This window comes from Passer montanus, unplaced genomic scaffold, assembly GCF_014805655.1.
Source record: "Passer montanus isolate IOZ18808 unplaced genomic scaffold, ASM1480565v1 scaffold5, whole genome shotgun sequence".
Taxonomy (NCBI): domain Eukaryota; kingdom Metazoa; phylum Chordata; class Aves; order Passeriformes; family Passeridae; genus Passer; species Passer montanus.
The window spans coordinates 8,301,765-8,323,584 of NW_024369929.1; the positions used below are offsets into that span (position 1 = coordinate 8,301,765).

The 21,820-nt window shown below is 39.9% G+C and overlaps 1 protein-coding gene across 2 annotated transcripts; it reads left to right on the forward strand.

Annotated features, from left to right (window-relative positions):
* The first annotated feature begins 704 nt into the window (after positions 1-704).
* HDC (histidine decarboxylase) lies at positions 705-12,211 on the forward strand. Of its 2 annotated transcripts, XM_039722876.1 has the most exons (12): positions 705-2,084; positions 2,870-3,042; positions 4,078-4,191; positions 4,936-5,058; positions 5,828-5,962; positions 6,865-7,008; positions 7,262-7,328; positions 8,138-8,300; positions 8,402-8,492; positions 9,656-9,754; positions 10,437-10,538; positions 10,717-12,211. In XM_039722876.1, exons 1-12 carry the CDS (start codon positions 2,057-2,059, stop codon positions 11,476-11,478), a joined length of 2,001 nt encoding a protein of 666 aa, XP_039578810.1. In that variant the 5' UTR covers positions 705-2,056; the 3' UTR covers positions 11,479-12,211. The 2 variants fall into 2 exon arrangements, with proteins under 2 accessions (XP_039578810.1, XP_039578811.1); XM_039722877.1 differs by lacking the exon at positions 705-2,084 and having other exon boundaries at positions 3,034-3,042; positions 4,082-4,191.
* The last annotated feature ends 9,609 nt before the right edge of the window (positions 12,212-21,820 follow it).

Here is a 21,820-nt window from a genome sequence, read left to right on the forward strand (position 1 = left end):
TCCTGTGAGCAAATATTTTGTTCCTCATTGTCCATCACAAAACCCTTCTGAGTGCAGCGTAGCTATAACAAAACCTTATTTATCACCAGCAATATTTACCCTGCCTGTAATCCATTATCAGCTATTTTATTTTAGTTCCGAACGGGACCTGCTGTTTGTTCTCTTCTGCACAGAACAAGAGATGAACCCAATGAAGCTGTCACCTTTGGGCTAAAGTAGAGTATATGTTACGTGAAATATTTCTTATATAGTTTAGTTCTGAAAACATTGTTAAAAATATTGTTCCTTATTTGCTGTTCCAAATTAAAAATGCAACGTTATTAGCTACCATCTGTTTCTTTGAACAGATGTCCATATATATTAGCATATTAATCACTTGTAATGAGCTAAAATCAGGGGTTTTGAGAACTTCGGTATCATTTTGAGTTGGTCCTTGGCTTGATGCCTGTCCCTTCTTAGCTTGTTCCTCTTTATGGGATCATTTACAGTACAACCAAGAGATGTTCATAAATTCCTATTAAACACACGGGCAGCTCATTACTTTTTTCCTGTTTCCAAAGCAATATGAGATAAAACAGATGAATATGCAGTAGTTTTTTGCACTTCTCTCAATGCTTTTTTATCAATTTGGGATTTTTATTTCAGTACATTAATCTGATGTGTGTGTGTCAGAGCATCTTTCTCATATCTATAAAACAGTTCCTTCTCAAGTATCTATTTGCAGCAGAAACTAGAAGAGGTTTCACACTGTTCTGTAGACAGTGTGTGTGAGAACAATGTAAAAACTTTCTAGAACTATGTAAGTGGTTGTGCTTGCATTAGAGTACCTGGGGCAGAGAATCAAAGCTGCTCTGGCAGCCTGTTCTCTCCTGTGAGAGAACAGCAAAGCTGCTGGGAGGTATCAGACACAGAGTCTGCCTGGCCTGGCATCCTTTCCCCAGCAGGGCCAGCCCCAAGCAGGAGCCTAGGGTATGGCAAAAATAGGCAAGAATGTATTGTATGGGAAATAATTTCTCTTTCTGGTGCTTAGTCCACAAGTCCTCTTGTCTTTTCCCAGGGCTGCCTGATGCAGTGTAGAGCAAGTGAAGATGGATAAGGATTCAACATTGAGTAGTGTCAAAGATTGTGCTGCCAGAGAGAGGTCAGGTGTTTTCATGTCCTAAAACTGGAACAAGAGACAATCTATAAGAATGTTCTTTCAAACTGAGAACAATCTAGGTGGAGGACTTGGAGGAATTCTGGAGAGACAAGGCTAAATCCCAGTGTTTATGCATATCATAGAGGAGAAAAGAAAGCACAGTGAGGGAAGAGGTGCCTTTTCCCAGCTCAGTGGTCTAGGGTGATATCCATGGAGGAACATCACCTCCATGGATAGTGTAACCTGCTCTGCTCTGATCTGGAGCAGGAAATCCACAGAGGACCATTGCTGCTTCACACTGTAGTTCTGGAACTGGCAATAGCTGTGAAGCCTTTCCTTTGGCAGCATGGGACTGAACACTTGTGGGGATGTAGGTATACTCTTTTATTTGGGAAAAAAAGAGTTCTCAAAACAATTCTTAGGAAAACTTCCTGTCTCCCATATCAGATTTGTTCTGTCCTGGTACCTTGTTTTCATGGCTACTGCTAGCACAGTAGTTGGGTGTGCTGGCGTAACATCTGCTACCTTTTATTTGGTTTTGAAAGCTTTTGAGCTTTTTCTCTCCCACAAGTCTCATGTTAATATGCCTTATATTCATGGCATGGATTACTGTGAGACTTCTGAAAGATTGATTGAAAATGGGAAAGTGCAGAGGCAGCTCCTCTTAGTGATACACTATCTTACACATCAAAAGAGCACAGATGAGAACATGAGAGATTGTAAAAACCCTCAGCTGGGAGGAGTTAGATAAACACTCACCAGTGACCTGCCTGTTAAACCTTTTCCAGAATGTGTGAGTCTGAGAGATAAAGGGAGCTATAAAGGAGGAAGCAGCTGGCAGGGCACCAGACCAAACTGACCACAGCTCCCAAAAGGTTGTGGCCCAGGTTTGAAGAGGTGCCTTCCTAAGGAATCAGTATGGAGCCTGAGGAGTACAGACTGAGAGGTGAGTGATCCGTGGCTCTTGCAAATAGGTGACATTTGCTCGTGGAGATCAACTGCTGTAGGGCTGTGAGAGGTACCCAAAATTAGGATGGGCTATATACTCTTTTTACATGTGCACTTTGCCTTGAGACTTGGATCTGCTGAGGAAAAAATGTGTCCCAGGGTTGAGTTTAAATTCATGGATTATGTCTGTGGGTAACAGCCTTTTTGCTCTTACATCTAAGATGCTGTGGGAAAGCTGCAGAACTGTAGTTCTGAATAAACTTGTGCTAAGGGGTTATGCACAATAGCTTTTCCCTGGCTTCACCCCCTGAGACTGCAGTGGTACTTGGACAGTTCTGGAGATGGAGAGCCAACTTTGGTTCCAGGGCTGGAGGAGATTGCCTTAAAAAGTGGAGAAAGGGTGTGGAGCGATGCAGCTGATTTCAGAGGATGTGAAAGTGGGTTTGCTTTAATGACAAGGAAGTGTAGGACATGATGAAAATTTAATTCCTGTGAAATGCAGAAAATCTAACCTTTCAGTAACCAAACAAACTGTACTTGTACCATGACTGTGTTTTAAAACTACATTTGAACTATTTAATGATGGCACCGAAAAAACCCTGTGAGCCTGTTTTAGAACATTATTAGATGGGACAAGTAGGGTGTAGGAGGGAGAAGCTGGGAGCAGTATTCCAACGCTATTGGAATCTCTGTCCAGTGCTAAGGACAGGTTGTGTGGAGTGCCTTTACTGCTAGTTAGTGTTTCCATAATTGAAACTGAAACCACTGGTTTGCCTCTTCCAGGGAAAGAGATGGTGGATTACATTTGCCAGTACCTGAGCAATGTGAGAGAGAGACGGGTGACTCCTGATGTGCAGCCAGGTTACATGAGAGCCCAGCTGCCAGACTCTGCCCCAATGGACCCAGACAGCTGGGACAACATCTTTGGAGATATAGAGAAGATTATTATGCCAGGGGTAAGAAATGAAGCATAATCATGACAGGAAAAAGCCATTACTACCTGGGGTGAACATCAAATCCTGGGAATTCACAGGTTCTGCAGAACATTGTTCTAAATAAATAAAGTATTCAAAAATGTAGCATGAATCTTGTAAATGTTATGTCCACAGTTGTGTTCCTAACTATAATTTTAGGGGTTAGATTATGAGTGTATTTTTTAACTACTTTGCATATAATTCATGTTTGATTATAGGGAAACAAATTCAGCAGTATGAGAAAATCATTAGCTTCACAATGTCTCTGCCTACTGAACCATATAACCTTAATTTCAGAATGTGGAAATTTGGCACAGCAAGGTGAAACAACTCTTGCCCAGCTTCATGCACATACAAGGCTTGCTTCCTGTGCTTTGAATGTAAAAGTCTACTTCCTCTTGTACAAAGATACTGCAGATTCTGCTAAGGGAATTCATATTACCAAATTGCATGTTTTATGTAAGAAGCTTTTTCAAAGCCTGTTCTCAAATTTTTTGGTAGATGTTTGCAGAAACTTGATCTGATGTAGGAGAGGCAATCAGATTTACATGTACTTATGCTGGTGTCCCACACACCAGCTCATTCAGGTGTGTAGAAGGGTTTATATAGTTCTAAATTGCTGTGTGTTGCTAAAGGCAAGTTGTTGTTTTATAAAATGAGCAACTTTGTTGCAAGGATTCCCTTTATAAAGATAAATATTTTGATAAATCTTTCTGACTCTGCTCTTTCAAACACAGCACAGCATTATTTCCTGTTCAGAATCTTTGTCTGCCTGTTTAATTCAGATAAATGCCTTTGCTGTTATTTGCAATTTATCTGTTAATAATGCAGTGTTATCATCTGCTAGTGCTGCTCCCCTGTTGATATTATCTCTGCAGCTCCCTGCTGCAGATATATAGTTGTACGTATTATGTTGCTGTAATCCTTTTCTCTCACTTTAAACAGATAGGAACCACTACATCTCATGCAAAGTTTTGTGACATTTTCAGACTGAACTTCTGCATAATTCTGTTCTAGGTAGTCCATTGGCAAAGTCCACACATGCATGCCTACTTTCCAGCTCTAACTTCCTGGCCTTCACTCCTTGGAGATATGTTGGCTGACGCAATTAACTGCTTGGGATTCACATGGGTAAATTTTTTAGGGCTATTTTAGACATTCCTTTCCCGTGTGTAATATGCAAGAACAGGTCTTAGTCATTCTTTCTTGTTCTCTGTGTCAGAACAATTATTTGTTTTAATCGAGTGTATGTTGTTGCATAAATGAAAATTGTCACTTAAAAAAACAACCAGCCCAAAAGAACATATAAGAATAAGCATTACCTAGTAGTACGAGTTGAATGAAGAAAATATACTTGAAATGTCTGTTTTCGACTTCTTTGCATATCCCACTGAGCATTGTTCCTTTTCATCTGGTCTCAGTGCCAAGACTCTTACACAAGCAGTGTAAGCAATAGAGCAGCCACCATCCATGACTGCAGGCTAGATTGGGCTCCATTCCAGTTCTCCCGCTCCTTTGAGAGAACACACTTCCTATTTTTCCTCTTCTGAAAATAATTGTTTGGTATCCTGGGCCAGAATATCTGCGTATTTTATTTCCTCCTGCAGCAGCTACAGAGCACCACTTGCTTATGACTCTGCACACCACAGTAGTTTCTGAAGCCAGTGTTTTCCCCCGTGCCAAAGCTGCCTAGATTTTTAGATGTGTGTCTCTGTGTAAGAAAGTAGAAGCTCATAAGCCTATAAGAAGTTGGTTGGTGTGGTGTCCATGTAGCTGTATCAGACTAGCTCGTTGCCTCTCTCAGCTCTCAGTTGGACGAGGGATCAGTGCCCAGGGTGAATTACATCCTGATTCTCCTTTTGCATTTTTTTCTAGGCCTCCAGCCCAGCCTGTACAGAACTGGAAATGAATGTGATGGATTGGTTGGCTAAAATGCTGGGCCTTCCAGATAAATTCCTGCACCACCATCCTGACAGTGTGGGTGGAGGAGTATTACAGGTAGGGGAGATTAGAGATGGCCTTATCAATCAAGTGAATTTCTCTCTGGGTGATAGTTTTCCTAGAGAAAAATCAACAAAATTTTCTATATGCCTCTGAATCCAAATTTTAGTATTAAATGTGGTAGATTATAGAATAGAAACTGTTATTGCCTTTAGTGCTGTGTTATGAACACACAGCACGTATTCTTGTGGTCTTTTTAAGGATAAATGAGTCAAATTTAATTTCTTTAATCTGTTTCACATCACCAAATTTTGCACAAAAGTGATTCTTAGATAATTAGAGAAGGAATCCTTATCGCTATCCTTCTGCCACAGTCCTTAGCCACACAAGAAGTTATTTTTCCTTTTTCTCCTGTCTACTTTTTGTCTCTGAGAGGTGCAAGGTCAAGGCCTGAACTATTAGCTCCTTCCAGAAGCGTCAGCAAGAGCTCCCTGGAATCAGTGCTGTGTCTTTGTTGTTATAAGGGGCTTTGATCATGTTTGTAATTTTATGGGAAATGCTATGTTTTATTTGTAGAACAAGAGGAAAATGTGGTTTATTTACTCACCAGAACTCAGTGCTGCATGTTAAATATACAGCAGTTAAAAGGCTTTGTTTTGTGTTGCTGGCCCAGAGAGTTGCTCATCAGCTAATGACTCTCCACTGCGTCAGAGAAAAGCAGGAGTAGGAATAAAAGAGGGCAGCTGGGCACTTCACTGATTTCAGCAGATCCCTGGCAAAATAGCAATGAAGTAGCAGTTGCAGTAAACGAGCAATGTCTTTGCAGAGCACTGTGAGTGAATCAACCTTGGTTGCACTGCTGGCAGCAAGGAAGAACAAGATTCTGGAGATGAAGGTTTCTGAGCCAGACACTGATGAGTCCTCCCTCAATTCTCGCCTCGTTGCTTATGCATCTGATCAAGTAGGTTCTTATGACTCCAAGGAAGACAAATTGCTTGTGTTGTCTCACTCACCCTTTGCCATGTGAAGTCACATTTCTGTACAACAAGACAGGAATGCCTCACAAGTGTGGACCAGTTCCCCTGCTGCTGCTTTCTGCAGATGGGGAAACTGCATCAGTGTGAGGCGAGGTTTTTAGGGTCCTGGCAGTCCTCAAAAGATTGTTTCACATGACTGAGTTCTGCATTTCCTTCCTGTTTTTCACAAAGCCTTGATCCAGGAACTATGTGCTGAGCTCATGCTGCTTCATCTCGTGTTTCTTCCCAGCCTCCTTCCCCTCAGAGACAGGCATGCTCAAGGCACTGGTACCTAAATGCTGCTCCTGCCTGGGGGCTGCACTGTTGGCTTTTGCCAGCAAACTTGTTCTGTCCTTGGCCTCCTGAACTGAGCAGTTATATTCCCCTGGGAAAACTACCACAGGAGAGAGAGACACTCATGCTCATTCTCTCTTAGTCTAACTAAAAGGACCCTATCTTGTAAGGTGTTTTGCTCTATCCAGAAGTAAACACACTTCAGGGGATTTATCTTATGGCAGACAGGAGGGAATAAACTGAGGTTGATTCATTTCTAGAGGCTCCTTTAAGAGCTAAGTTTTGATAAATGGTCCTCCAAACACAAGATGAGGATGCCTATTATTATATTTTAGAAACCAGTACCCAAGTAAATGAAGCATTCTTTGGAATTACAGTGTACAATTTCTTACAATTACTCACAAAGAAGATGCTTTCAGACTTGTATTGATCGGGATTACAATAAGGTCGTTATCTCTGTATTTCTTGCCACCACTGTCTTTCATAAAGCCATAACTTATCACAGCTGTTCAGCCTCAGAGCTTGAGTTCTTTCTGTTTTTCTTGTTTTAAAGGCACATTCCTCTGTAGAAAAGGCTGGCTTGATTTCTCTTGTGAAGATAAAATTTCTGCCTGTGGATGAGAACTTTTCCCTCAGAGGTGAAACTTTGAAGAAAGCCATTGCAGAAGACAGAAAGAAAGGCCTAGTGCCAGTCTTTGTATGTTCAACTTTCTGGTTGGGGTATTGGCATAGTATTATATTCTTAAAGTCAACATGAAATTACATACAAAAAAAATTCTTGTTGTGTTAAAATACATTAGCTGAAGATTCAAATGTATACAAGAATGTCTATTTTGTTAAATAAAAGGTTTTAATGTTTTGACTGCCTGCAATAAACTGCCCACTTTTAAAGTGCTGCATCCATGCATTAAAAGAAACCAAATCCATGATAACAGATTTTTTTTTTCTAGGTTTGTGCAACTTTGGGTACAACTGGTGTCTGTGCTTTTGACAATCTCTCAGAACTGGGTCCAGTTTGTAAGTGTCTTTTTTTTCCCTGATTTTGATCTATGAAAGTATCTAGAGGATACTCTAGTATCTAGAAGATACTCTTAGATTTTTCATGCCAAAATGAAGGAGAGCTGAGTGTTTCAGACATGTCTTAGGGATGGCTGAAGTCAGTACAAGACTGCAGTGATTTCTGTAAGATTTAGATTAGGATGCTAAAATACATTCTATTTGAGATGGATGAAATTTGCCAACTGATAAATCTTTAATGTGGTTATTCAGGAAATACAGACTGTGTGGTACTGTTGTAGGATGGACACATTAATATTTAATCTAGCAAAGGAGTTTTGAAGGTAGATTCTGGTAGGACATCCTCTGGATCAATCAGTATCATAGGTAAATTTGACATGGTTGCAAAGTCTATTCCAGCATAAATTCTGACCAGTAGCTGCTGAAGACCTGAGGAGCTTTCTCTGATGGGTCAGATTGTGGCTTCTATTTCTGGGTCCTTTTTTGCTTGCCACTATGTCTTTATTTTGGCTTTGTGCAACTGAAGGGTACTGGGGAATTTTACTTAGTGAAAGGGCAGGTGAGATAACTCAAATGTTGAAAAGACTCACTCACATGAAATGTAGAATAGTGAATTTTGTTACAGAGTCCACCTGGTTTCAGCGTTATCCTGTATTTTGGCATTATGGATCCACACCTTTAGAATAAAAGTAGATTGTCAATTGCTTGTCTGCCTCCTCCAAAACACTGCACCTGGTTTGCAGGGAGGAGATCAGCAGGCACTTTGATTCCCTACATCCCTTACATAACAACAATCTCAATTCCAACAGGTGATGCTGAGGGACTCTGGCTTCATATTGATGCTGCATATGCAGGAACAGCATTTGTATGTCCTGAATTTCGATTGTTTTTGGATGGAATTGAATATGCAGATTCCTTTACTTTTAATCCTTCTAAGTGGATGATGGTCCATTTTGACTGCACTGGATTTTGGTGAGTATAGTCAAAACACAATACCAAAAGGATAACATGCAAATTGCAAAGTTTTTATCTGCACTTACTTTGCTAAATCTAGTTCCTTCTACAATCCATAGGGTTAAAGATAAATACAAGTTGCATCAAACCTTCAGTGTCAACCCTGTCTACCTCAGACATGCCAATTCAGGAGCTGCAATTGACTTCATGGTAAGTAATTATTTAAGCTGATATTTTATATTGCCTATAAAATTTTCAATCAGACTGTGAAATTCCTCTCACATTCTGGAGTATGCTTATCTTATATCTGGTCTTACTACATAAACCAAATTATATGGAGCTCCTAATGCACAGAAAATAGCAGAACTTTGCAGTAAGCCCTGATTATGAAGATTAATTATAAAATTGCTTTCAGATTGAAGTACTTAAATTTTTACACAAGTGCAGATCCAGCCTTGCCTTTCTAATGCAAAGGGTCAATTCTGTTTATTGTATTGCTGAAGTAATTCCTACTGATGCCATTTGGGCTGGATTTCTTGTATCTCTGATATGTAATAAAAGACAGAAAGGAGTAAGCAATGGAAAAGCCATGCTCTGAAACAGCAGGAGAATTAATTACATTTTTTCTTCAGATTAAGGTATTCATAGGAGAGCTAAGAGGCATTTCACTGCAGATACATGTTACAGCAGATTTCAGTACAGTAATACAAAGGAATATTCACTGCCAATTATTTCTGCTATGATCTCACCCTAGTCCTGAAAAGATAATTGTTTTCTTGAAATCAATAGTGCTTTTCACTAGAGTAGAGAGAGGGAAGGATGGAAAAAAGGATATTGAGTCCCTCTTGTGGTTGAATTGAATGCTGCACGTGATTGTGCAGCTTCCCTGAAATATTCCTTTACATGTTTTCTCACTCTTTTCCTTGGAGTTGGTGTTACTTTGTCTGGAACTGTCTACCCCAGTGCCAAATCTTGCTGTTTATAATTGATTTGGGAAAATGTTCAGGAAATTACAGGAGCTGAAGCGAGCACTAGTCAGTCCTAAAGTGTCAATGGCCACATCTTAAATTGATTATGCTCTTAAATGCAAAAAGTTGTTATAAGCTGGTAATTAATTTAAAATTCTAAGCATATCTAAGCCATAAATTAAGGGGAATAGCCAAAATCTTATTTTTGCAAATAATTGAAAAATATGGTGACACAATATTTCTTTGATGGCTGTTTTCTAGGCTTAGCAGATTTTCAGTAATATGTGACACTATTAATCTCAAGAGAGGTTTCTGACCTGAGTCTGAAGCAAGAGATGTAGCAGTGGGAGGGGAACTCTCCTTTGTTGTCTCTGCACTCACTGATGCACTGTTCTGTTTTCACAGCACTGGCAAATCCCACTGAGTCGTCGATTTCGTTCTTTGAAGCTGTGGTTTGTGCTTCGTTCCTTTGGGGTGAAAAAGCTTCAAGCTCACGTCCGGCAGGTGTGTGAGTTACCAGTGTGTTATGTTCACTTCTTGGTGGGGGAGAGTAGTACACTCAGAGATGCAGAGATGAGTAACAGGAGTCCTCTCACACACAAAGCTTGCATGAGACTTCTAAATGCCTGCTGGTTTTACTCTAAAATAATCTGTGAAGATTGACTGTAGACAAAACATTTCCTGTCCCCTTCTTGACAGCACTGGACAATGGAATGGGACATGGTCACTGCCTTCTGCACTTTACTGAGCCATAATCTGGAGAAGCTTTCTTTGAGGTCAAGTGGCAGCTGTTTGGGAGGGAGGCTGTGATGAATAACTGAACCCACCACTGTGAAAATGTACAGGCTTAAGTCTCTGATGGAGTGTAAATATGGGGGGTCACATTGTGGATCAATGGTTGCTGCAAAAAGACTAAAATGAGAAGGCACATTCTCTTTTCAAACCTCCTTCTAGAAGATCCCTATTTATAGGCCAGTTACTCATGTTCATTGTCAAGAGTTTGGGCAAATAGAGACAGGCTTTAAAATTCTTAGCTTTAATGTCATTTTTCTGTTTGCTCTTATTCATGAATTGGAGTGATGTGTTTTAGTAAGGAAAGGAATTCCTTTTAACTACCCAGTTTAACATCTTGCAAGCAGGTTTGTGACAAACAAATAGATCACGTTTTTTCCCCCCTTAATTGTAGGGTACTGAAACAGCCAAATTCTTTGAATCCTTGGTTAAAAGTGACCCACTCTTTGAAATTCCTGCCAAGAGACATCTTGGGCTGGTTGTATTTCGTCTAAAGGTAAAGATTGACCCTTTTGCATGTCCCTTTGGAATGAACTGACCACAGCTGATCTCTCCCCAGACATTAATAACTGTGAATATGTTTCCATTTAAGAATTTGTGATTGCAATTCTTAGATATGTTTTGATGTCACTGGAAATTCTAACTATATTTTTTATTATTTATATTTAAAACAGGGTCCCAATTGGCTGACAGAAAAACTCCTGAAAGAACTAAGCAGTTCTGGCAGGCTCTTCCTCATTCCAGCAACCATCCATGACAAGTTCATCATTCGCTTTACTGTGACATCCCAGTTCACAACCAGGGAAGATATTCTGCAGGACTGGAGCATCATTCAACACACTGCAGCCCAAATCATTAGCCAGAATTATGGGTTACACTGCATCAATTCTAGTGATGGGGCAGGAATCCCCACTACAATAGTTCAGCCTTCTTCTGATGCCATTAGCAATGTTCCTCAGCTTTATTTAGATGGAGGGAAATACAAAACACCTTCCAGAAAAACAGTAGTACAGCCTAAGAAATTATCAGTAAGTCCCAGTAAGTGTGTGATTAGTCAGCAGGTGAAAGGTCAAGAGGATCCTCTGGATGACTGTTTTCCAGAAGATGTCCAAAATGTTACCAAACATAAGTTAACCTCTTTTTTATTCAGTTATTTCTCTGTTCAAGGCAAGAAAAAGACAGCACGTTCCCTTAGCTGCACCAGTGTGCCAATGACTGGTAATCTGGAGCAATGTAACCCCAAAGCAGCAGCCACTGACCAGAAGGAGTCTCGTGCAAGTGCCAGAGTTCTTTCCAGGCTGCCTGAAGACATGATGATGTTTAAAAAAGGTGCCTTCAAAAAACTAATTAAATTCTACAGTGTCCCAAGCTTTCCAGAGTGCAGCATTCAGTGTGGCCTTCAGCTGCCTTGTTGTCCTCTGCAGGCCATTGTTTAACAAGTAAGAGAGCTTGGTCCTTAGAAAGAGAACCAAAGTTTGCTTATTCACATGCAATACCACATGTCCTTTTGTTCAAAATGTAAACCATGGCAATGACCAATGAGAAAATGCCTGTGCTTTTACTGGTGAAAACCTCATGTATTTATAGATTAAAATATCAAATAAATCTTATAGGCCTATAACATGACACTTTCTGTTTTGTAGACTGCAGTAAAGAAAATGCCAATTTCTATCTTACCAGTCCTGTTAATGGACAGTTTCCAGCTGGTGGGCTGGAACCACTTTGACAAAGTATGCTGGCCCCAGGAGGTGATAAACAATCTAAGTCTCTATTTGCACCACTGGTTTTTGGTTTGTTGTGTTTTTTTTTTTTTTTCTTTTTTTTTTTTTGAGGAGTGGGTTTTGATACCTTGACTTAAATTCTCTAGACTGATGTGAGGATCTGTGTGTGCAGACAATGCCAACATCAGTTTTGAACAGTGCAAAAAGAAGGATATAACCTCTCTAAGAGATTTTGCTGCAGCAGGGCAATTTTCCCAGAGTTAAACACAGCAGCCCTGCCAGTCCACCTGTTCCAATCAGCTAAGGGAGGCTTTGTGCAACCATCTTGCAAAACAGTTGCCCTTGCAAAGCACCTGTGGCCTTTCTCAGCATTACCTAAGGTCTGTAAATCACAAATGCATGAGGAAAGAGAGGAGGAATGAGAATTCCTTCTCTCTCATAACAGAGAACTAAAGGGGCATTATAGAATAAGGGGTCTCTATACAGCAAACAAATGTTTTGCTACAAGAGACCAGTGATTTATGTATATAAACAAAATTGGTGGTGGGAGAAAAATCTATTAAGGACAAATTTAAATTTAGGAATAGTACAGATGAGTCAGGAAACATGGTGATTGATGGACTTTATTCTGGGAAAGCACTGCTAGATGCTCACTGCTTTCCTTCTTGTTGTTTCCAGACACCTACAGTCACCCTGTCTTAAAGGCAGTGCACTCAGACAGATGCATCTTCCCTCTTATCCAGAACAACTTTTTCCAGGTTATATAAACAATGAGCCTGGTTAATGTCTAGGCTTGTATACAAAATCAGCTAATCTCATCAGCTAAGATGCAGTAGTTCTGCTTCATTAAGACAATCTTATAGTCACACTTTATTTCTGCTAAAAAATCAATAACCAGGTTTCATATCACTTTTAATAGTGCTATTAAATCTTTCTGTTTACACAATAAAGCAATAAACACCCAGTGAGGATGGCAGTCTCTTTGTGCCTAGTCTTAGATGTTTAAATTTATATTCAGTGATAGGAAGTACTGCCCTGAGTCAGACACTTATAATTTATAAACATATCTAATGTGCTAGTGAGTAACAAAAGTGTGATAGAATTTTAGAAAAATATGGAAAGGCTTTTTCCCCACTTCCTGTCCTTTCCTCCACCTGTTTCTTTTATTATGTAATTTAATAGTATTTTATTAGACACTAAGAATCTTTTAAAATATATATTGACTTTTTAACTTGGAATACTTCCTTGAAAGGATAAGACTTTTCTGTCAGCAACAGACTAGAATGTGTATTTATGCAGAATAAGTATGTTGGCTCTATGTCTTTCAGGGAATACAGGGCAGAGGGCAATGCAGTAGATGGTAGAAGTCAAAGATGAGCATGGAATGCTGGAATTGCAAAACACTGCTTCAAGGAGTGATTCAAGAAAGAAATCTGAACCATTGAGCAAAGATAAATAATGTGCATAAATTGCAAGGAGACTGTGGACCTGATTCTCTGTCCTGGCTTATGGTTATCATAAGGTGCTACAAAGACTGATTGATCCCTCTTTCCTTACTAAATTCTAACTGCAGTTCTACTACTGTAACATTCATTTTGTGCAAAAATATTTTTGGAATGAAGGAGGAACTGATATAATTGCAGTGATCCAAGCCATCTGTGAGTAGTTACCCCATGCAAACAATAGCTTAAGTGCATCACTCTTTAAACACTCACATTAACACTTTTACCTGGGGAATCACCTGGCTTGGGTTAGGACAGTTTGGCTACAACCCCCAAAACCCACACTACCAAAACACAGGTCCTCCTTTTTGGTGTGCAGCTGAAGTGCTCACATCAGGTAAGTGTTTTCTCTATCCATTTTAACAGAATGTCAGTTAATGGATTGCCATTCCTTCCCTATGCAAAAGAATGATTAATTCAAGCCAAAAGCCCCTTTGTTTTCCTTGAAAAAAGTTAATGTTAGTATGCAGTGAGAGATTACAGACCTCATTAGGAAAGGTTTTTGTTGGGCTTCCCCCTTTCCCTTTATGGTTAGATTTTCAGCAAAGTGTAACAAATGTTCCCTGTTATTTAGTTAGCAAACAACAAGAAAAGTTGTTTAATGATGCCTGTGGCACACTGCACAGCTTATGCAAATATCTAATGACCTGGCACCCTAGAGGTAAATAACCCCCAATAAACTTTCACCAAGATAAATAACCCTTCAATAAACTTTGAAATCCATATTTTATCGTAGAGATAAGTTACTTTAATGATATAAAAACTGTATTGTTGAATTCAGCATAGTTATTTCCTTAGTTACTCAGACAATCTTGAAGCAAACTCCAGGAATTTCACCCTTCTGACTGGACCTAGTGACCAGGACTCAGTACTTGTTGGTTCTAAACAGCCATTACTGTGAATAAGGATGGCTTTTCCTTTCTTACTTTTAAAAAAATAATTATTTTATATTTTGCTATATGCCACTAAGGGGACAAATTCCTTCTCTCTTGTTCAGCCTTCTACTGCCTTTTTATGTCAAATCTGATACTTTCCACCCCTAGGTGAGCGGATTCAGGTCATTGATCTGCCAGGAAACTTTTTCACTGCAGACTTTCTTTCCCCTGCAGGATAAATTCCCTTTGCTGCCAGACGAGCTGTGGCCAGCTCCAGTGCAGCCCCAGCCCTGGGTGTGCAGGACAGATCCTTGCCCTTCAGGGGTGCTCACACCTCCCTGCAGCTGCAACCTGAGCCCCTGGGTTGGGGTGGCCCAGCCAGGGCCGACTCTCCTGCTCCCACACTGCTCCCAGGAGCCAGCCTTGGAACACCTGGGACTGTGTCAGGAGCTGTTCAGGGAGCTGGCAGGGGTGAAAATTAACTGGTTTATGTCTAGGATAAATTTGGACTATCACTAGGCATTAGCATTTGGATAAATTAGAAGGATTTTACACTTCTCCTGTAACAGAGCTACTGTTTCAAACTGGTGCCACGGGAATTTTTTAGAAGTTGCTTCACAGGTGTAAACACTATAGAACATTTTTGGGAGGTTCATATGTGATGGCAACTGCCTGGGAAAAGTAGGAGAAATTAGTAGACCCTTTAGCTGGGGTCACAGACAGTATTTCCAAAGCGTTGCTGAACTTCCATAACTAATTCCAGCTTCCTGCTCAGGGTGTGTAGCAGTTTTATGCTGTGGTCCTTCAATGGGCTTTCTGAAGAAGTTTTTCTGTGTAACCTTTTCTTCTTCAGTTACATCTCTGACTTTCTAACATGGGATGTGGCATTAGTTCTGTAACTCCAGTAGGGAGTTGTAATCAGCAGCCTGGAGAGCTGAAACCCTCATGTTTATTTATTGTGAATGTAACATTTTGAAGGACCATTATCTGCCCTATTATTCAGGGCTAATTTGGTTTAAAACTTGTAAGTCTTCACACAATAAATACTTGGTTTGCTCAGCAGCTTTGGCACAATATGTGCAATGTTTTTCTAAGCTATTCCTTGACATAAACATTTTCCACTCTTCTCCAGCTACATGTTTCTCACAGAGGTTTTCAGCTCAAGGCTTTGCAGGTTTTGCCAAAAGGCAAAGACATCTTGCTGTGATCCACGAGATGTCACCAGAGGGCAACAAGTAACTGAAAGTTTGTGTTAAGTTTGGATTCAGGCTCAATGTACAGTTAATTAATAGAAAGGTACTTAGAGAGCATGGGAAAGCCCAGCACTCCCCATGCTGGCTGACATAGGATGCTCCAGGCTGCAGCATTTCAGTACAGAGAGCCTCTTCTCTTTTCTCTGTTTTGTTATGGTGTAACAGGAGCCTTCACTGTTCAAATCAGAATGCACCATTCCAGTCAGCTCAAGGGACAATAATCATAGCACAAAGCAACACTTACCTAATGACTGATGAATGGCAGAGAGATGGGACTCAGACTGGGTGACTGTGGCTTCAGTGAACCTGTGTAACAGGTCAGCTGGGTTTGTTCTTTCTTTATTTGTTTCACCTGACCATTCCCATGGAAAATCCCAGCTGGGTATTTTTCAAGATTGCTAAATTGAAGCCTTCAAGCTTCATTTTTTAGTTTCAAATGTCCTTCTGTGACCTTTTAAATTAATAGCTACTACAGTTTCTACTAAGGGTTTATTTGCAGATTTACCACAGTTTTTCTCTAAGCTTTCAATCAGATGAGACAGGTTGACCTGCTCTAATTAATTGCTGCCAAAAGGGGTCATTCTGGTTCCCTGTCCTCCTTATGTGACCTGCTAGTTCCACTGCTTCCCTTGCACCACCTCTGATGCCCTTCTGACAGTTTATTGATGGATTCACTATGCCAGCAAAAAACTGTATTTTTGGGGTGAGTTCTCTGTTGAATCACTGAGTAGAACTGGCTTATTGAGGAGTCATATTAGTACCAATACTAGGATTAATACAAAGGAAGGAATAAGGAAACAATAAGCTTAATATCCCTTCCCTACATACCTACGTCTCAAATTCTTCTTCTGTTCCCTTCCCACTTGGGAAGGAGTGTAAAGTATCTATTAACCAAAATAATTTTTGTAAATAGAAGAACCAGGTTTGCAGTCTGTGCAGAGATAAATCAACAAATCTACTCACAGCAGAGTTCAAGCCCTTCCATTTTCCCCCTCGGTGCCTGGCAGAGGTTCAGGAGATGAAGGTCAGTACATACATGCTCTGGCACTACTGAAACTGTGCTTACATCAGCAGTTTATTGGTATTTTTCCATATGTGTCCCCACTTCTGAGGATGATGCTCACAAATCTGTAATGCAACAGGATTTCTAGTAGGTCAGCCAGGGGAGTTGACTTGCTGGTCCAGTTGCAGCTGATTTTCATCACTGGAACACTTTGCAATCCCCAACCTCAAAAAAAGCCTCCTTCTAAAGGGACAGAATTTCCAAGGAAGTCTTGTCTAGTGTATTACCCAGGTTCCTCCTAAAATCTAGAAATTTAGATACTACAGGGTGCCTTTACTTTGCTACATTTCGTTACAAGCTCCTTTATGTTCCTTTATGTTAATGACATTGCTTTTGAAAGATAAAATGGTGTAACATGGCTGGGAATAAACATGTCATGACTCATTAGACAAAGTCATATAGACAGTACAGACTTGTGTGTTAAGAGTGGAGACATAGAGGCAATCTGCCACACTCCACAGAAGATGAGAGGTGTGTGACTAGGGTAGCACAAAATGACAATGCTGTTACTGGGTATGCATTTATTAACTATGGATCTCAGCTACTCCAAATCATGACCTGTCATTTAGCCCACTGGTCAGAGGATGGAATCTTTGACACTATTGTGGTTTCTAGGCTATTGAAGCTAAAATTCTTCAACTATTTTAGATTGAGTGGTGAGGTTAGATTTAACTCTCTGCTCTTTTATGACTGGCTAAAGAAATTCTAGGTGAAGCTGTCTGAGTCACAGTGAGACTCATCTTTCTGTTTCAGAGGTGTTAGAAGCAACTGCTATGAAATTCTAGGAACAAAATTTTAATATTCTGCAGTGACATGTGAGAGATTCCTGGTGCTGGATTTTAACTAAATTCTTGGCACTGAGCCCATCCTCATCTTTCTTGGATAGACGTGGTTGGTATTCATCAGAACAGATGTGCTCTCCAGAATCAGAGGAGGGAGCTGTCAAAGCTCAGGCAGTATCTCCTCTCCTCGTAGAGAACCTCCTAAAGGAGCCTTTCTCAGTTCTCCTTTATGAAGTGCAGAAAATGCTTCCATCCCATGAATAGATTTTGTATTCTGTTGGTTCATCAGACATACAATAAAGCTCATTCCAGTGCTACACCAGCAGAGTTAGCTCAGAGTTCAGTCAGCTGGGTTAGTACAGGCACCCCAGTCACAGCAAGCTCTTTGCTCTCTTGTCTGCTGAGAAATCACCTGTCAAGAACTGGAGTGACCATGGGGACAAGAAAGGGTAAGGATTAAGCAGAAAGCTTAGCTGAGAATTTTACAGTACTAATTTCCACCAAATTTTGACTTTGCTATTTTTTCTTCATTTATGATGGAAGAGTAATTGACATCCATGTGTCCAAATCCAGTGTTGTTTTTTAACCACTCACTTAAGCTTGACTCAGATTCAGCATAAAACTCTCCATGAATTTATTAAATCCTCTGAGGGAGACACTCAAATCAAATCCTCGTTGTATAATTTGTTGCTATCCTACCATCAAGGCAAGATTATACTCAGGAAAATTTTCAAAGGCAGTACGGTATGAGCAATGTTCACAGCTGCTGCCAAGAGCAGCATCAAATGACAGGGTGTGCTTATCAAAGAACAGTGATTTCCTAGAAAGAGGGGTGGAGGAAGAGGCTTTGCTCTCACAGCCTGCTGCCTGGGCAGCAGCAAAGTGAATAGATGAGCTCTGCCATCAGGTTTAGTGCAAGGGTACTTCAGCCCCTTTCACATGAACAAAACCCTTCTAATTACGAGAGTAGTAGGTTGCTTACAGTTGCCACTCACACAATGGTTAAAGGAGCCAGAATTTGTATAATGTGATATGGCTGCAATTCTAACTAGTGTGAGTGAGCAGAAAGCTGAATGCAGTTGTTATTTCAGGGGCACAGCAAAGCTATATTAACAATTTCTATAAATATTCTTCAAGAAAGATATGAAGCAGTTTTCAAATTTTAAATGCTTACGTACAACGGGCTGTGTTGCAAGACCATACATTTGAGATTAAAGAAATTTCAAATGTCCTAGAGCCATGAAGTTCACTTGGCAGCCCTGAGAGAAAGTATTGTCACAGTACTGACCCTAGAAAATGCTGGCAGATCGTGTTACTGTATGCATGGAAATACTGGGCTGAACGAAATCTATCCCACCAAGTGATGTGCCTCTTGCTGCATGAACCTCCAGCATTTTTCAGTAGTCAGCACTGCACTGCCTCTGGAAATGACAGAGTGTAAATGTCAGGGATTATGGCCACCAATTCCTTTGCCTTCATAGAACTTCATTCAGCTCTGTCACCTTTCTATAATAGAAACACGACATCTAAAATTAAAACAGGCATTTATATGTATGCTGAAATTCATCTTTATTTGCACATACAGTGCAGCTAATCAGAATGTAGATTTCTGCAAACTCAGGGAGGAAAAGAAATTAATTATTAAGTCAGTCATTTCTTTGATGTAACATAGTTTATGATTGGCCAGAAGGACAGTGGAAACTCTTATCTTCCTGAAATCAGGTGGATTCAGTCAACAAGGACTATTTTATTTGCTCAAAGTCCCAAACTAGTTTTTTACTTTTAAGCCAAAAATTTTGTCTAGCAATTATCTCACCATGGCTCTGTCACTGTGTTTTCTATTTCATTGCAACTTCTATTTCCTCACTGGCTGATGCCCTGCCCCTCATGTTTATGCACCTCTCCTACCTGTACTGTCTTCTTGGCTCAGTTACAGAGCCTTACTTTGAGTGGGGCTACAGAACTGCATTTCTCTATATCCTTTCAGCATTCCAGCTACTTGGTTCCCAAAAAAGGAGTTAAATTATTTCCTAAGTTATCAGATGTGCTTGAAATTCAGTGCAATGCATTTTAACATCGATATATTATTTTGAGTTATATACGTTGAAATGTGTCATATATGTTTTTGATTGCATTTTGCAGTTAATTTTTTTAAATTAACAAATAGATATGAAGAGCAATGTTTGCTTAAATAATATAAAATAATGCACTAAGAATTGCCTCATACCAACAGACTTAGAACAATTGGATCTATTGCTACCTAAGTTTACTGCAGAAAACATCTACAGAAGTCATTTACTTTCACCAAGGAAGGTTTGATTTCTCAAAGACGAGGAAGTCCAATAATTTGGCCTTGCTTCCAAGAACAGGAGGTTACATGGCCATGGGTTGTGTATGTGCATCTATATGTGTCTGCTCTCTCCTTCCCTCTCTGCAACTCGAGCCTGCTGGCTGCTTTCAGGCACATTTGGGAAAGGGTCATAGGTCTCAGTAGTTTTAGGCTTCTGTGAATTTCATGATAACAGCTAGCTGGATAGGAATAAAGAGACCCCTGAAATGCCCTAGCAAAAAGGGGAAGAGCTATTAGATAGCAGTGTACCCACATAATAGAGATTCCTTATAAACTTTCATCTGTGATTGTAGTAAATGTGAATGTAGGAAATAAAAGTTTATGTTTCTGATTTATCATTTACCATATGAATTGTATGAAAATATAGGAGATCAGTTGCATCTTAGCTCTTGTGCTCACAGGGGTGTTCCATTCTGTAGCCAAAACTGCAGTTTTAATGTTTTGAGATACATTTATTCTTTCCATTTGGAACAGTTCAGACTTTTGAACTTCAGGAAGTTTGAAACTTGCTTTCTAAGAAGCATACTGGGTTCTGCTCTTCTGTGTTGTTTCTGATAGCTAATAGATAAGATTTGCTGGGCCAAATTCTCTTCCTGGGGGTGATAGTCTGTTGGAATTTAGCAAGCAGTATCCTTGACAAGGCAGTAGAAGGAAGGAACCAAATTCTCTTGTGTGTGTCTTTTTGAGCAGATTAAGTTTCTCTAAGTAACGTAAAAACTGTTGAGTAGATCTAAATGTTGGGACCAGCTAACCTAGATTTACCAATTTTATTAAAACCAGTAATATAACAGAAATACTGGTAAGAAAGGGTAGGCTGTTCCTTAGCTTTTAATATCATATCTCCCAAGTCACACTTGTTGCTGTATCACACTACAAACTGAAAAAACAATTGAGGACCTCAGTTACTGGGCGATGGAAATTCATATCTAAGCAGTAATAAAACCCATTGAGACTTCTGGTTTCTACTAGAGATGTGTTAGAGATTGGATAGGTGAAGCTAAGACAAGATACTGTTCTAAAACAGTATGAGTTCATACTTTGAACATAGATGAGTTCATACTTTGAACATCAGTAACTCTGGTTTTATTGCCAAGGATGACTTCTCTCTGCTGTGTCTCCTGTTGCTTTTCGTAGTTCTGTAGTTTTAAACTCGAGTTTTACTACGTTTTATCTTATTCTCTCAGGCTGTTGGGCTAGAATGTTGCTCCTCAGTAGCTGGACCTACTCTGTTTTATGCATTACCTAGATGTCAGAATGAGGTGGTTCTACATAAGCCATTCAATGCACCTTGTGTCATTTAAAAATGATGGATAGACTATTAAAAAACATGCATAGAGCCCCTTTAAAAAAAGCCACAACTTGCTAATTAATATTCATAGAAATGGGAAGCTCTTTCTTCCGTTTCAAGTTAAAATTCCATACTAAGGTGACGTTTGCAGAGAAAGGAAGTATCTTTACTAGATCAGCACATAATTTAAAAATAATTGGCAAGCTTTTGGTTAGTGAGATGAGCTTTCAAGGTGTTACAATAATTCTAGCAATTTTGTGTAATAAAACTAACCATGTGATCTTTATAAAAGATTTTTGATCTGAAAAGATCCATGGCTGCTTAGACAACTTCAGGTTCACATAAACTCTTGTATTTGAATGAATGAACTTGTCTTTAAATCTGAATAATCATTGCTGGTGTTGTGCTCCTTGATTTATGTCTCTATTAAAATGTACCCTGCTAGATCAAGTCCTTCTTGTAGAAGTAGAGGAATAAATTGCTGCCTACCGTGCAAAAAGCAAGAGGACTCTGGTTTTGATGCCAGAGGGACCTGTGAGGAATGACACTTTCACACACCACAAATGCAAACTGATGATGCCTGTATTTGATGTTAAGGAATAAAAAGATGTGAGCAAAGAAACAATAAGTAACTGCCTAAGGAGACAAATGAGGGTTTTTTTCTGGTGATCCAGAAGATGGTCAAGTGAGGACAGAAGTGTAGTGATAGCTCTAGAGTGCACTGTGGATGGTTAGGGCAGTCTGGGGGTCAGATGGTCAGTATAAAGGCTGGGAGGAAAATGCTATTTACCACGAGCCAAAGCTTCATGGTCAGACTGCAAATGTGCCAGTTAGGAAAAGGAAAATAAATCTGCTTTGACTGTACTGAGGGGAAGATTGGTTTGTGTCCATGAGGAGCTACCCATAAAAAAGGAAGAGAGACCTATGAGATATGGGAAAGAATG